Source organism: Hyperolius riggenbachi, chromosome 2 (genome assembly GCF_040937935.1).
Source record: "Hyperolius riggenbachi isolate aHypRig1 chromosome 2, aHypRig1.pri, whole genome shotgun sequence".
Classification (NCBI taxonomy): domain Eukaryota; kingdom Metazoa; phylum Chordata; class Amphibia; order Anura; family Hyperoliidae; genus Hyperolius; species Hyperolius riggenbachi.
Window position 1 is genome coordinate 310199043 of NC_090647.1, and position 15887 is coordinate 310214929.

A 15887-nucleotide genomic window follows, 5' to 3' on the forward strand; every position below is an offset into this window, starting at 1 on the left:
ATATTTAAGAGGAACTTTACTGAATGCAACTTAATAATTAAAATTGCTTATATTTTACAATATTTATCTCTAAATTATTTAGTCCATGTTTGCCTGTTGTAAAATCTTTCCTCTTCCTGATTTACATTCTTAATTTTATCACAGGTGGCGGCATCTTCACTATTGGCAAGGTGCGTTACTGCAAAATGTTTGTTTGTTGTGTGTCCCAAAGTGATCAGAAACAACACCTGGTCTCCCAGAGTGCTCTGGGAGGAGAGGCTGCAAAACAAAATAGCCTGAGCTAAGCATCACTGGGAGGGCAGTGTTACATACCAATATACAGTAAAATGTACATATGGTAAGTATTTCTGGTGCTAAAACCAAGATAACTAATGTAAAATTGGGTATCCTGAATAATGTATTACAGGCTTACAGCAGGGATGTCAAACCGGTCCTACGAGGGCCGAGATCCTCACACATTTTTGACACAGCTCAAATGAATTGATGGGTCTGAATCAGGAAAGGCGTGGTCCATCAGGTAGAACACATTCCTCTCTTTCTCAGTCCATCCTAAACACTGGCATGGATCTGGCCCTCCAGGCATGGAGTTCGACACCTGTGTATTACAGTCTTCTCTAGTGACCCTAGATTTCTGTACATAATATGACATGGCATAATGATTCTTGCTATAAGTGATTCCAGATTTTAGTGTGATACTAAAATTTGAGAGTTATAATTTGCGCCAATATCTACAGAATTAAAAATGTTGTTAACCATATGGGTGTAGTAAGCACTTGGGTACTACGTTCAATTGTCTTCTAATATTTATACATGTGGAAATCAATGCTCCCAGTTACAGAACTACAGGTAACATATACTTGTGTTCACAGTAGTTGTGGGAATGGGCACATGTAGATGTTTTGCAAGATATTACATGATATGGCCATTTGACCTAATACTAGAATGAGTGAACTCTCATAAAGTACATCCACTATACAAACTAAGCCCTGTAAACAAAGGAAAAAGATCTGTTGTCCTATATTTTGCTATTTATTGTGTATATAGGAAACAGCTGCCAGCATGTTTGGCAGTCTGTGCCTAATACAGTAAATTGGCAAATGTAAAGCCCAATTTCACAACAAAATTAAAATATCTGAAACTTGCATAGTGTGTAGAAGGTTTTTTTCTTGATTTTTTTTTTTTGCTGTCTGTGAACTGATCTGGCTGAATATCCTTTGCTACATGTCCTAAATCTCCCAAACAAATAGACATCTGAAGCTAAATGTTTTGCTCCATTACTGTTTTTTTGTGTTGTGTTTTTTCTACTGTGTATGATTTTTTAATTTTTTTTTGCTGTCTGTGAACTGATCTGGCTGAATATCCTTTGCTACATGTCCTAACAGGACGTTCATAATTCTCCCAAACAAATAGACATCTGAAGCTAAATGTTTTGCTCCATTACTGTTTTTTTTTGTGTTGTGTATTTTTCTACTATGTATGATGCATGTTAATCTACCATACAAAGCACCTTTCATTGACTAATGCAACACAAACTGTTCTTCGGGCACAGCATGGGCGAAAGAATAGTACACGTTTTATGAAATACAAACCCAACAAGGCAGGGGAAGTTACTAAACATAAAATAAAATAATTAACTGTGTAAAATCCAAACTGTGTAAATGTGATTATTTATTGATCCACTTTAATACAATGGGGTGCATTTCTAAATGAGATGAGCACTGAAGGGGAATGACATGTAATTTATTTTTGATTTGAGATTTGACATTTGAAGCCTAGCGCACACAGCTGGGAGGGGTTATCAGGACACAGTACAGTTGGAACTGTGTCTTATGCTCCCTGTCACCTCCTTTCAACCAAAAAAGATGGCTGCCCCGATGAAATCACAAACATTTGTCAGTTCTTTTAAAACAGGGTGGGTAAGAGATTATATTACCTATCTATTTTAATTAACATAACTAATGTAACTTAATGACAGTATGTTTGTTTAGGCTGAAGTTCCCCTTTAACAGCTTGAAATGTCACTGTTGTTCATTTCATTACGTTTTTAGATAATCACCCAAGTGACTTCTGCAGCTAGTGACCTGGATTGGTGAATGAAAGAAATTTTGACAGCCTGTACTGTTTAACTCTAGGTAGATTTGAGTCATTTGTTTCTAAAAACAAATCTGGTAATCAAAGACCTTTTTAAATTTTTCTGGATTGTATTCTGACACAACTGTACATTGTATGTATTTAAAATGTTACCATTTTGCACGATAATTGTATTTGGAAGGTTGCCCTACAATATTTAGACAAGGATAGAAGCAATGCAGATTATGATTATTTACCAGAGTATGGTTCGGACACCTTCAGCAGTGCTTCATTGAGTCTATAGTCATGTTACAGACTGTGTCTTAGAGGAATGTACAATCTAGACCAGTGATGGCTAACCTTGGCACTCCAGCTGTGACAAAACTACAAATCCCATTATGCCTTTGCCTCCCTAAGTTATGCTTAGAGCTGTCAGAGTATTGCAATGCCTCATGGGACTTGTAGTTCCACCACAGCTGGAGTGCCAAGGTTAGTCATCACTGATCTAGACCCTAGCAAAGTCTAGGTCATTTTTAGAATGTTTTTGCGAAAACCACAATGCCCACGCACAGGAAGAATGTGTAAACTCCAAGCAGTGTCCTGGCTGAGGTTGAAACCTGGGTCTCTACTGCTGCAAAGCTAAGGTGCTATCCACCACACCACTGTGCTGCTTCACAATGCTTCATTAATTTCTTAGAGGATAGATTTAGACTGCACATCTTAGATTAGGAAGATTATGTAGTCTACCATTATAGCACTTTTAAGCATATCTATCTTGGGTGAGAGTCTATGGCCAGTCTGAGTGACATCATTGCTGGGTTGCAAAGTCTGCTGCCTCTACAGTGATCGCCACTTCACAAGAGTAAGAGGTGAGGATGATAATGACGATGGTAGCAACACAAGCCAATTGATCTGTACTAGTTTCAGTAAATTTCAGCGATGCAAAAATTCTCATCCTACGGTTAGTAGATGCTCTGTGTAGCACTGTCTGCACACCATGTGGAGTCACATTTGTTTATGAATTTAACCAAAGTAAAGAGACTTCTACAGACCCGTGATCATTACCTCTTTCCCTGCAAGACAGTCCCTTGCAGTCCCTACACACTCTGGCAGGTTCACAGCCTGTACCTGCAGTGAGGAGGCCAATTTTTAGAAACACAGTAACAAACCTTACTCCATATTTCATTACAATTCAAGCATTATCAATACAACATATATTGATGTTTACAGGACTAAAGAGGAGTGATATTCTTTTAAAAACCACTGTTGCCACCAGGATTAACATTGCACTATATGGATATATAACATTGGTAAGTGGGCATAGCACCATTGTGAACAATTGAATAATAAAATAAAAAGAATACATTGAACAGTATTTTATTAGAAAGGCACTGAATGAATGAAATTAAACGGTAGAATCCCCAACACCTTCCCTCATCCCCTTTCCCTCCCCCCCCTTCCCCCACCAAAAAAACCCCAACAAAACGAAAAAAAAATACTTAAGAACATAAGCGTCATAAAATGGAATTATCTAACCAATTACTTGAGACCTACATTCGCTAACACTTTTTATGCCTGATAATTGAGAATGTATCAAATTACATTCTTGGCTCCATAATCGGGATGAGTAAAAAGTGTTCACACAAAGTTTGTCAAATAAAAATCCAAATGACTAAGATTTAGAATCAATAGCATGGAAGCCATTCATTGTCATCTAGGCCACACCACTTGTAAATGTCAGTGTGATTATGACTTTAGAGACTGAGCTAGGTATCATAAATAAGTGCAACATTTCTTCTAAATTGGTCAGTTTCTAATAGCTTCTGCTAATAATAATATCATCATCAAACTGGAGATTATATCAATGTGAAAAAGTACCAGCTGATGTGGCTCATTAATAATTTACTTAGTGGCTGGATAGGGTACTGGTTAAGGGCACCACCTTTGACATAGGAGACCAGCGTTTGAATCCTGACTCGGACCAATACTTATATAGTAAGGAGTCCTTAGGCAAGACTCTCTAACACAGCAGGGAGGCCTCCTGAGCATGCGCTTTGAGTCTGAGAAGAGTAAAGCCCTGTACAAATGTTAGCATTATTATAATTAATCAGGACTAATTTTTGGTGACAACTAAGCAGATATGCAGGTAGGCACATTGCTGGGGCTACTAGTACTCAAATCACGCTCTTTAAAAATATATAGACATTCAGTATATAGGTTCAGTACAGGAGAGTTTTTGTTAATTCATAACATGAATTAAATTGCTCAATTCAGTTGAAACTGCCAGAAAATGACAGGGCTAATCTGTGTGTGATTGTTACTTCTGTCGCCATAATAAACCTTTGTTGAATACAAACAAATTTTGAGGACAGAAAGAATTTCCACATTATATTTCATATGAGAAATCAGAATTGTTGATGTTTATACTGGCAGTGATTCACATTTGGCCCTCAGTTTGCACACCCAGATGCATCTCGTACAAAGTGACCCTTTTTGTCTGCCAGTGTCTCAATTCAACACACACTGCTGTATTGGCACACTTGGCAGTAAATACTGTTGCATGAATTTACCAAATATTTCATGAAATGCAAATGCAGAAATAAAATATAATGATGCACTAGGGCTTATAAAAAAAACAACCAAAAAACAAAAAACAGTTTAACCTGTAAAGATAGTCAAGATGATCATATTTTTTGAACAGATTTCTTTGCAACATAGGGTGAATTTACTAAAAGAAACATGCAGTGAAGAAAATGAAGTTTTTGTGTGATAATTTCAAACACCCTGCCAACTGCCTTAAAGATCCTGTCTAAAACCCTGTGTACTTGATAGGCTATCTGAAGCAAACAGACTAAAATTGCAGGGCTCTTCATTGCATGTCCTCTTTAGTAAATCAGCCCACATGACTCATGCAATAACAAGTGACAAGTATGGTCGTGTGATAGAGCTCTCAGCACCATGCGCAATGTCAAATCTTTTTCTATCTGGGCAGGTTTAAAGTGGACCTGAACTCTTGCACAGGACAGAAGGAAAACATAGAGAAATACACCCTGTATGTAATTAGAGAATTTAGCCTGTCGAATTCCCCCTCATCTGTGACTAAGCACTGCTGTAATTTGATCTCTCAGCTGTGTCAGCACAGGAATCTCGGAAGCCTTGGCAGAGCAGCTAATTTGTAAACACAGGATGTTACCCATATGTCTGCTTCCATGAAAACAGGAAGTAAACACACTGCAGATTTAGCTGTAACAGATAAGCTGTAACAAAGAAATGTTTTTCTTTAAAGGTTAATATGCTGCTACTTATCTTTTAGAGCAGTGAGAAAGTTCTGAGTTCAGATCTGCTTTAAGCTGGCATAACACCTAAAACAGTGTTCTCCCCAGGCTCATTTAGCTCCACCCGGCTAGTTTTGGTGAACACCTGGCTGTCATTAGATTATATACTGTAAGCAGAGTTGCGCACAGAAGCACCGGCCCTGCACTTTCTCATATTGCCCCACCCAGCTACTTTTTCATGCCACCCGGCTGGAAAAGATTTCTGGGGAGAACACTGTAAAACCATGGATAACTGAAAACAAACAATCTAATTAGCAAAGACGCTTTCACACATTTGGCTCATATTGATAAGCAAGTCAAGGCTCTGATAACATTGCTCAGTTTTTCATCTATCACAAAATGACATGACAGAGAACAAAAGTTTGAAAGCCCTATATGGTACTTCCCAGTAAATACACTCGTCTTAGGAAAGCAATTGCATGAAACTCCCTGTCAATGGCTACCTGTTCTCCTGACTGCACTATGATAGTGTGATTGATGAAGTTTTGCCAGTTCAGAGCCACATTCTTAATCTTTACGTAGGTGAGGCTTGGAGTAATAACCATTCTCTGAAGGAAGCATGGCACCTAAAGCAGCACAAATGGTTGAAGACTCTCGTGGTCAAAGCAGAGCCCTCACATCATTGTTTTTATTTGCTTATAACAGTAAAATGTTTTCTCTAAGTTCTGTGTATTGTTCAAAGCTAAATATATCTTTAGGTGACATTTTGCTGTACACCTGTTTTGATGCTGTTATTGTGATGCTTTCAAATGCAACAAGTATAACGCTATAAAGAGTATAACATATAAAGAAGGTATTTTTCTTTACAGACAGAATGCAGGAAAGTTGTGATACCATGGTTAACCTGGCAGAGACATCTTCATTGCTCTAAGGGGTAAGTGCAGTGTTCTTACAATTTTAATACTATTCGACATATGTAGCAGATACAGATAAATTACAAAGAACAAAACACAAACAAAGGTCTGGAATATCTGAAAATTCCATAAAGTTCTAAAACTGAAGAACATCAAATTGTATGGCACGGCCATCTGTGCCCACAATCTTGTTGGTATTTTCTGTTTTACATGCCACCATTTAATTATGTGACTTTCCTGCAAACTTTGCAAGAAAATAATTTTAGCAAGGACTTGCTTCATTGTGAACGTTTGAGCAAGCAGTTATGTCTTCTCTGTGCTTTTTTTTCCCAGTGGATATATATGTATAGATAAGTTTTTGTTTGTTTTGCATGTAATTTTTTAAAGAAAGTTTATGACTAAAGTTGGAAATTCTATAGTTCATCCATTATGTGGGGCAGAGAAGGAAGCCAGAGAAAGAAGAATGAATGTACTCTGTTGAATATAATCCATTGGCTTGATCTGATGGCATCTGAACCCAAACTTGGTCATTTTCCTTAAGTTCTAGTACTGCACTTCCAGAAGCTTGGTCCATATATCCTTTTTTATACTCATCATAGGTGTAGGTGGCCGGTACATTGTTCTTGTACAAAGCAACCCAGATGTTGGTGCCTTTTATGTGGACATGATAAGCAAAGTAATAGATTCCGGGCACAGTACAAGTGAATATCCCAGTAAGAGGATTATAACCATTATGACCATTGTACAAAGTCCTCTCAAATTTTATTGGCATGCCAGATGGAGGGAATGGTGTAGTCAGGATGGCAGTAAATGCAGGAGCTATTTTAGCAGATAGTTCTCCAGTGCCATATTGAGGTTTCCCAGGTTTGTCACCCCCGACAGTGCCTCCTTCCACACCTCCGTCAGGCAAATGTAGGCCAGCAATGGTTCCATCACCATATATGCCTGGTGGTCCTGGTGGCCCTGGTTGTCCTGGTGGCCCAGGTTGTCCATTTAAACCAGGAGCACCTGATACTCCGGGAGGGCCCATAGGTCCAATTGGGCCTGGTCCCCCAGTGATGCTATTGCCAGGTAGTCCAGGGATGCCAGGCTCTCCCTTCAGTCCTGGAAGCCCCTGTGGCCCTAAAGGGCCTGAAGATCCTTGCAGTCCAGGAATTCCAGCTGAACCTCTAGGGCCTGGTTGTCCTGGAATCCCACTTTCTCCTTTTGGTCCTGGATTACCTAATTGACCTGGCAAACCTGGAAGACCCATTGAACCTCCATCTCCTTTTGGTCCAATTGGCCCTGGAAGTCCTTGAGTCCCTGGAAGACCTCTTTCCCCAGGTACACCTGGTTTACCTACAAAGCCATTTTGACCTTGGTTTCCTGGAATTCCTGGTTGCCCTGGAGGACCAGTAGGTCCTATGTCACCTTTCAAGCCAGGCAAACCATTTTTTCCAGGTAATCCCATTGACCCAGGAAGCCCTGGTGGCCCAATAATTCCCTGTGGCCCTTGCTCACCCGGTTCACCCTCAAAACCTGGCTCTCCTTTTTCTCCTGGTCCCCCAATTAATCCAGAGGGTCCTCTATCCCCTTTCAAACCTGGTAGACCAGGTTTTCCATAACCTGGTTGTCCTGGCAACCCTGGCAAACCTCGAATTCCTGGTTCCCCTTTAGGACCTAATGGACCTTGTATTCCTGGCAATCCATCTAAACCTGGTTTACCAATTCCATCAACCCCTGGTTTTCCTGGTGGGCCCTGTGGTCCTGGCATTCCCCCTATACCAGATGGCCCAGGTGGTCCAATGTCTCCTCTATCTCCTGGAGCACCAGGTAATCCAACCAGTCCAGGTTTTCCATTACCTGGTTGGCCTGGTGGTCCCATGGGTCCTTGTGGACCTGTAGCACCCCGAGTACCAGGTATACCTGGTTTCCCAAGTCCAACTTCACCTTTTATACCCTTCTCCCCACGGGGTCCTTGTTCACCCTTTGGCCCTGGTTCACCTCTTATACCTGGCTGTCCTGGAGCACCTTGCACACCTGGCTTGCCATTGCTAGAGATTCCTGAAGGTCCAGGGATACCAGGAGATCCAGGCAACCCTCTAGGTCCTTGTTCACCCCTCATTCCAGGCTCCCCGTTTGAGCCAGGTAATCCCTTAGGCCCATTTTTACCAGGCATTCCTGGTAAACCAGGTTTTCCAATGCCAGAAAATCCAGGAGGTCCAGTAGGACCTGGTTGTCCTTGTAGTCCAGGTTTTCCAATTCCTGGTTTGCCTGGGGGTCCTGGTTGTCCTGGTGGTCCCCTTGGACCAGGTTTTCCTTCTGGCCCAGGTTCTCCTTTGAGATTCATTGGCATGGGTGGCAAATCTGTAAGACACAATAAATAATACAAAGATATTTTATTAGGTGTTTGTAATTCATTCAGATTCGAAAGGTTATTCTTACAAATGATCAACTATTGGATATGTTGTCTACTATACTGAACACCATATTTGGCTCTGTAGATTAACCTGGACATCAGATTTGGCTATGCATAGTTTACTTGAGATTTTCTGTATTTAGCCCAGACACCAGATCACAAAACCATATTTTTTATGAAAATATTTTTTGGCTTCAAATATTACTAGAATTGTATAATTGGATGCAAGTGTGGTTTGAAGTTATACTGGCAAGTAATATGGCTTATCATAATATACTTAGGTACATCTTGGAAAGCATTTCTTGATACTTGACTGAAGTGTAAACAGTGTTTTTCTTACAAATTATTCACTAAGCTAATATTAAAAAGGGCCACAAAGTGACGTGTAGCATAATGTGATAAAAAATGTGTATGTGCAATTCCAATCCTACTTAGAACTAGCCTGGGTTCTTTTTTTCTCATTGTATGGGGTAAAAATCCAGTGCTATAAATCACAGTTTCTCTGCAGTGGGACTGTTGTGTAACTCTCATAGAAAAGAGGTAATAGAACTAAGCGGCTGAAAAAAATGTTTGAGTGAAATAGATAAAAAGTTCAATAGTTCAAATATGTCTGTAAGGAAGCTAAATAAACATAAACGCAGTCACAACCTTCAAACTACAACTATGGCATTTCAGTAAAATTCGGTTTAGGATTATGGCTATGGATACAATTGTTATCTAATCTGTTTACTCTCACTTCAGGTTTGCTTGTACATGTAAAAGGCATACTGTTATGCGGGATCCACACGGTGCGTTCGCGCACTCGATTTCCCGCTCGATTCCCGTCGATTCCCATCTATTCGTTTATTTCCAACATGTCCGATTTGGATTTCGATAGATTGTTAGGTCGATTCGCATGCAAAGTATGCCAAATCGACCTAACGATCCATCGAAATCCAAATCGGACATGTTGGAAATAAACGAATCGACGGGAATCGAGCGGGAAATCGAGTGCGCGAACGCACCGTGTGGATCCAGCATAAGGCTGAAAATATAATATGTGTACCAGTAGGATAGCAGTGATTATATGAAAGAAGAAATTGGCCCATATCCTATTAACTTTTTTCCTTAGTTTTCTTCAAGAAGATATTTTCAAACCTTATCACTAAAATACCATTAAAGCTCACACTAAGCAATATATTACTCAAAATAAGTTTGCTATTATTTTTATTACTTACTTTTCAGTACTTTTTCCAGTGCACTATGTTGAAAAGTTACAGTATTTCTTAGATAAGACAAAAAATATCTTCTGGGAGGAAACTCTGGAGAATTGTTAACTAGATAAGGGCCATTATCATTCTTTATAGGTGTTTTTATAATATTATGTTTTTGGTTATTGGAACTGTACCAAGGTGACTTGGGTATACGTGCATATCTAGAGATAACTCGAAACCTCCGATTTTGGGTTCGCGAACCTCGAATGCGAACTTCCGCAAAAGTTCGTGTTCGCGCGAACCATGCGAACTGCAACAGACTTCAATGGGCAGATGAACTATGAAAAATACAAAAACTGTTTCTGGCCACAAAAGTGATGGAAAAGATGTTTCAAGGGGTCTAACACCTGGAGGGTGTCAGTGACTACAAGAGGAAACATTTTTTTTTTTCAAAAAGACCTTATAGTTTTTGAGAAAATCGATTTTAAAATTCTCCTTCTGACCGTGGGAAAATTAAACGTTTGCCGACTTTAGCTGTTAATAGCCCGATTTAGCGTGCGGACGACTGAACGACGGGACGTTCAAACGACCCACCGTTCTGAAAAATCCGACGTGTGTATGGGCCTTTATGCAAACTTCATGTAGATCAATGTTTTAAAACCAAAGGATAGCCCAGGATGTTTACACATACACAGCAGTTTAGTTACCAAAGCTTCTAACAGCATCAATTAGCACATGAAAGCAAGAAGTTCAATTAGAATGAGAGCAATTGTTTATCTGACTGACTGAGCCATTACTTCTACCTGTATCTGACTTCTAATTTGCACTGATCTATATCCCCCTGCCCTGTACTTGTTTTCAAGATTTTATTTTATTTTAGGATACTTCCATAAATCAAATGAACAATTTCTGATAGTTCCTGGTGTTTATATTTATGAAGTTGCCCATACATTTGTCGATATTTCCTGTCGACTCTAGGCAGATCCGATCACTCTGATCTACAGACATGTAATAATTTGTTCGTAATCAGACATCATAAGGTCACTAGCCTTTGTGTGAATCTAAGGAATTACTTCTGAGGGCTGGCTGAGTTTTTTCAACCTGTCACTGCTTTGCCTATAACTTTGTACATAAAGTGATTAGAACATTGCTGCAGACATAATTTTTTTTTACAAACCCTGGGGAGCAGAGAAAGTGTACAAACTCCAAATAGAGATGGCCCGAACGGTGGACTGGTTCGCGTTCGCCAAGTAAGGCGAACTTTTCCGGAAGTTCGGTTTTCCCCCATAGTGCACCATTAGGGTCAACTTTGACCCTCTACAGCACAGTCAGCAGGCACATTGTAGCCAATCAGGCTACACTCCCTCGTGGAGCCACTCCCCCCCTTATAAAAGGCAGTCTCCGCAAGCCATTACACTCACTCGTGTGCCTGCATTAATTAGAGAAGGGACAGCTGCTGGCAGACTCTCATAGGGAAAGATTAGTTAGGCTGCTGTAGGCTTGTTAGCTTGCTCCTTGCTGATTCTTATTGCTAAAATAGCACCCCACAACAGCTCTTTTGAGAGCTAATCTTGTTCTTGTGATCTATTTTTTTCTGTGTGTCCCACTGACACTTGTGTTGCATAGACAGCCTTGCTAATTCATACTGTGTGTGTGCCACTGCCAGCTAGGCCCAGCACATTCAGTGACTACCTGTGTGTGTGACAGGTGCACATTGTAATACCCAGTACTGCATATACCTACCTGTTGTGTTCAGTGCACCCACCTCATCACTGCATATACCTACCTGTTGTGTTCAGTGAACCCACCTCATCACTGCATATACCTACCTGTTGTGTTGAGTGAACCCACCTCATCACTGCATATACCTACCTGTTGTGTTCAGTGAATCCACCTCATCACTGCATATACCTACCTATTGTGTTCAGTGAACCCACCCCTCATCATTGCATATGCCTACCTGTTGTGGGGCTTGCGTATCACAATGAAGCAATGACCGAAGGCTATATGAGTGTCTTATGGGGGTGGCACACCAAAGATAATAAGGTCGTTGCTTCATTGTGGACAGACCAAATTTGATCAGCTGGACAGTCACTGTTGTTCTATCATTGAGCTACCACAGCCCGGCGACCGTATGGGCTTGAAAACCGCCACGGCCTGCACTCTCGCCATGGTGCGCACCAGTCCAGCACGGTCGTTACTACGCAAACAGCTGTTTGTGGTGCGTTAATGTGAGAGAACGCGGAAAAGCCGCCGCGTGTACTGACAGCAAGGCGGCTGATTCCGCGTCCAACACGGCGGTCTGCACGCCGAAGAGTGGATCTGGTGGCATGGCAGAACGCGGAAAAGCCGCCGCATGTACTGACAGCAAGGCGGCTGGTTCCGCGTCCAGCGCGGCGGTTTGCATGCAGCAGCATGCAGCTGGTGTGGCTGAGCCTGTTAGTTCACACAGGTTTAGGAATATGCGCGCGCGCTGAAAGGCAGAACTTTTATGATGGCCAAGGGGGATCAGCTGACCAGGCCGGTCAACTGACCTCAGAGCTGGTAACCATTGGTTGATCACTTTAGGGTGGCGCCAGAGAGCACTGCTCTATATATGGTTACTGCTGGCCACTCTCAAATTGTCTGCCGTTGCGATCACTACGTGGAAGCACTCAGACCTTAGTCAGATCCAACAGTGTGTTTGAACCAGAAGGACCTGGGAATTCACACTGAGCCAGATTACTTGTGTTATTATTCTGTTATACTTCAGACTAGTTCCAGGGTGTAGAGACCACAGACCTCACACCTAAGACTAGGCATTGTTTGATATTTGTTATGACCTGTTGCTTTCCTGACTATCCCTCTGCTTTCTGATTCGGTACCTACACATATCTGATATCACGTTGCCAAACCCTGCATGTCTTGGATACCGAATCAGCCTTCTGTCTTTATACTTAATCTGTCTGTGTGTTGCCGACTTGGCTTGCCCGACCTCGGGAGCTATCTCTCTCCACTTAAGGGATAGTCTCCAAGATCAGTCCATGACATCCACCTTCAGGTGTCACTCACTCTCTGGTCCTTCCAACCTTCAGCCTGACTCCAGCCCTTGGAGAGTCTTAGGCTGCTGGAAGGTTTCTGTACTCTCCATAGCAGTGTCTTCTGTACTGCTTAGGGTCACCTGTTCATCAGGTGGGTTGCTCAAAGTCATACTGTTACACCAAACACTCACCATATATATCTAGAGGTGTCCAGAGGTTAGCACTATATCTGTATTATTGGTGATTCTGCAGATCATCCATAATCAGGTATAGATCTGAATTCTTGGTGATACTGCAGATCACCAATAATCAGATTCTCTCTGCGTGCTGATACCGATCCTTACAGAACAGTAGACCAAACCCAAATGGACGCACTTTACAACCGTCTTGATGCACTCACTACCTTGGTGGAAACTTTCATCCGAGTGCTGGACAGTCATCAGACTCAGATCAAGGCATTATCTGGGTCTGTACAAGTCTTTCAGACGGCTGTGAACACAGTGCGATCTCCTCCTAGCACAGACATACGTATGCCTGTACCTGAAAGGTTTTCTGGTCACAGATCTGACTTTCAGAATTTTAGAAATAGAGTGTTGTCATACTTTGAGTTGAGACCTAATTCTTCTGGAACCATGGCACAGAGAATTACGTTTATTAAGACTCTGTTGTCAGGGGATTCCCAGACCTGGGCATATAATCTTCTGCCAGGGAATGAGGCTCTAGCCTCGGTTGAGGAATATTTTAAAGCTATGGCTATAGTTTATGATGATCCGGACATTGCCTCTACCGCTGAGCGGAAGCTAAAGACGTTACGGCAGGGCAAGGGTCCGGTGGAAAATTATGCAGCTGAGTTCAGGAAATGGGCAGTTTCAGCTAGATGGGACTCATTCGCACTTCTGGACTGTTTTTTGTCAGGGTTGTCAGACGCGGTCTCTGATCTAATATTGGGTCACCCCGAACCAAAGTCTATTGATGAGGCCATTTCATTAGCAGTCAGGATTGATCGTCGCCTACGTTATCAAAGACAGACTCGGAGTAGGAACGATGTGAGATATGTTTCCTACGCCGCGCCTCAACCCGATTCATAACCACCCGATTCATCTCCACCAGAACCAATGCAGATTGGGCGGTCGAAATTGTCCCGGGTGGAGCGGAGGCGCACAGAAACAGAGCAGCTCTGTCTATACTGTGCAGAGATGGGTCATAGAGTGCAGAGTTGTCCCAAACAGTCCTTGCCTCTAGACAATAAACGTTTGCTCCTCCCTTGTACTATATCTTGGAAGGATAAGACAGAGACCACTGAGGCCTTCGTTGACTCTGGCTCAGCAGCCAACTTTATGGATTACGAATTTGCTAAGAAATTGGGGATCCCAATTTCCCCGTTGAAACAACAGATTCTGGTCACTGCAGTGGACGATTCCCCCTTGCAGAGTAACCACCCTCTGTCTCAGACCCCAGAGTTAAGGGTTACGGTAGGGGTGTTACATAGAGAGAATTTACAGTTTCTGGTTTTGCGAATGACAACCTCCACGATCATTCTTGGTATGCCATGGTTACAACTTCACTCGCCTCAGATCAATTGGGCTACAGGTCAGCTAATGAGCTGGTCTACCCATTGTTGTCGTCATTGTCTAGCGAAGGTAACCTTGGGTAAAACCAAGATTCACATGGAGGGATTGCCAGATCAGTATTCAGAATTTGCGGACGTATTTTGTCCCAAGTCAGCAGATAAACTTCCTCCACACCGTCCTTTTGATTGCCCCATTAATCTCAGGTCTGGTTGTATGCCCCCTAGAGGTCATCTCTATAATTTATCTGGGCCAGAGAAATTAGCCATGCAGGAATGCATCCGAGAAAATTTAGCTAAGGGCTTTATTCGTCCTTCTCGGTCCCCAGCAGGGGCAGGTTTCTTTTTTGTGAAAAAGAAGGATGGAGGCCTCCGCCCATGCATTGATTATTGGGGTTTGAATAAAATTACAGTAAAAAATCGTTATCCTCTGCCCTTAATAGACGATTTGTTTACCCAGGTCACCAATGCTAAGATTTTCTCGAAGCTGGATTTGAGGGGTGCATACAACCTTGTGCATATCAGGGACGGTGATGAATGGAAGACGGCCTTTAACACTCCCAACGGGCATTACGAGTACCTAGTGATGCCCTTCGGGTTGTGTAACGCCCCGGCCGTCTTCCAAGAGCTGATTAACGAGGTCTTCAGAGAAGTATTGGGCAAATTCGTCTTGGTGTACTTAGAAGATATAGTAATTTTCTCATCCAACCTCTCAGAGCACAGGAAACATGTTAAGTTTGTGTTACAGAAATTAAGACAAAATATGCTGTACGCTAAATTGGAGAAGTGCATTTTCGAAGTGACCTCTGTCGCCTTTCTGGGGTACACAATTTCGACCTCTGGCCTCTCTATGGACCCTGGAAAAGTTTCAGCTGTCTTGGAGTGGCCCCAACCTGTAGGGCTGAAAGCTCTCCAAAGATTCCTGGGGTTCGCCAACTACTATAGGAGGTTCATAAAGGGGTACTCTACGGTGATTTCACCTCTCACCAGTCTCACCAAAAAAGGGGCAGACACTCACCACTGGTCCCCTAAGGCCCATGCTGCTTTCTCCACCCTGAAGAAACTGTTCTGTTCTGCACCCATACTGAGACATGTTGACGTCACCGTTCCCTTTATCGTGGAGGTAGATGCCTCAGAGGTAGGGGTAGGGGCTGTGCTGTCTCAGCGTGCTGGTTTGCAGGGAAAACTGCATCCTTGTGCCTATTTCTCCCATAGGTGTTCACCCGCAGAGAAAAACTACGATATAGGCAATAGGGAACTTCTAGCCATCAAATTGGCCTTTGAGGAATGTCGACATTGGCTAGAAGGAGCAGAACATACCATTACTGTTTACACTGACCACAAAAATTTGGAGTACATTGAGGGTGCTAAGAGACTTAGCCCCCGACAGGCCCGGTGGTCATTATTTTTCTCAAGATTCAGATTTGTAATCACGTATACCCCTGGTAGT

At 42.1% G+C, this 15887-nt stretch overlaps 1 protein-coding gene across 2 annotated transcripts in view; it reads right to left on the minus strand.

Annotated features, from left to right (window-relative positions):
• Window positions 1–3587: 3587 nt before the first annotated feature.
• COL8A2 (collagen type VIII alpha 2 chain) overlaps window positions 3588–15887 on the minus strand; it is a 293058-nt gene continuing 280758 nt past the window's right edge. For both annotated transcript variants that reach the window (XM_068269079.1, XM_068269078.1), the window contains one exon: window positions 3588–8605. In XM_068269079.1, coding sequence (XP_068125180.1) covers window positions 6687–8605 — 1919 coding nt within the window. In that variant the 3' untranslated portion in view covers window positions 3588–6686. The remainder of the gene's footprint in view (window positions 8606–15887) is intronic.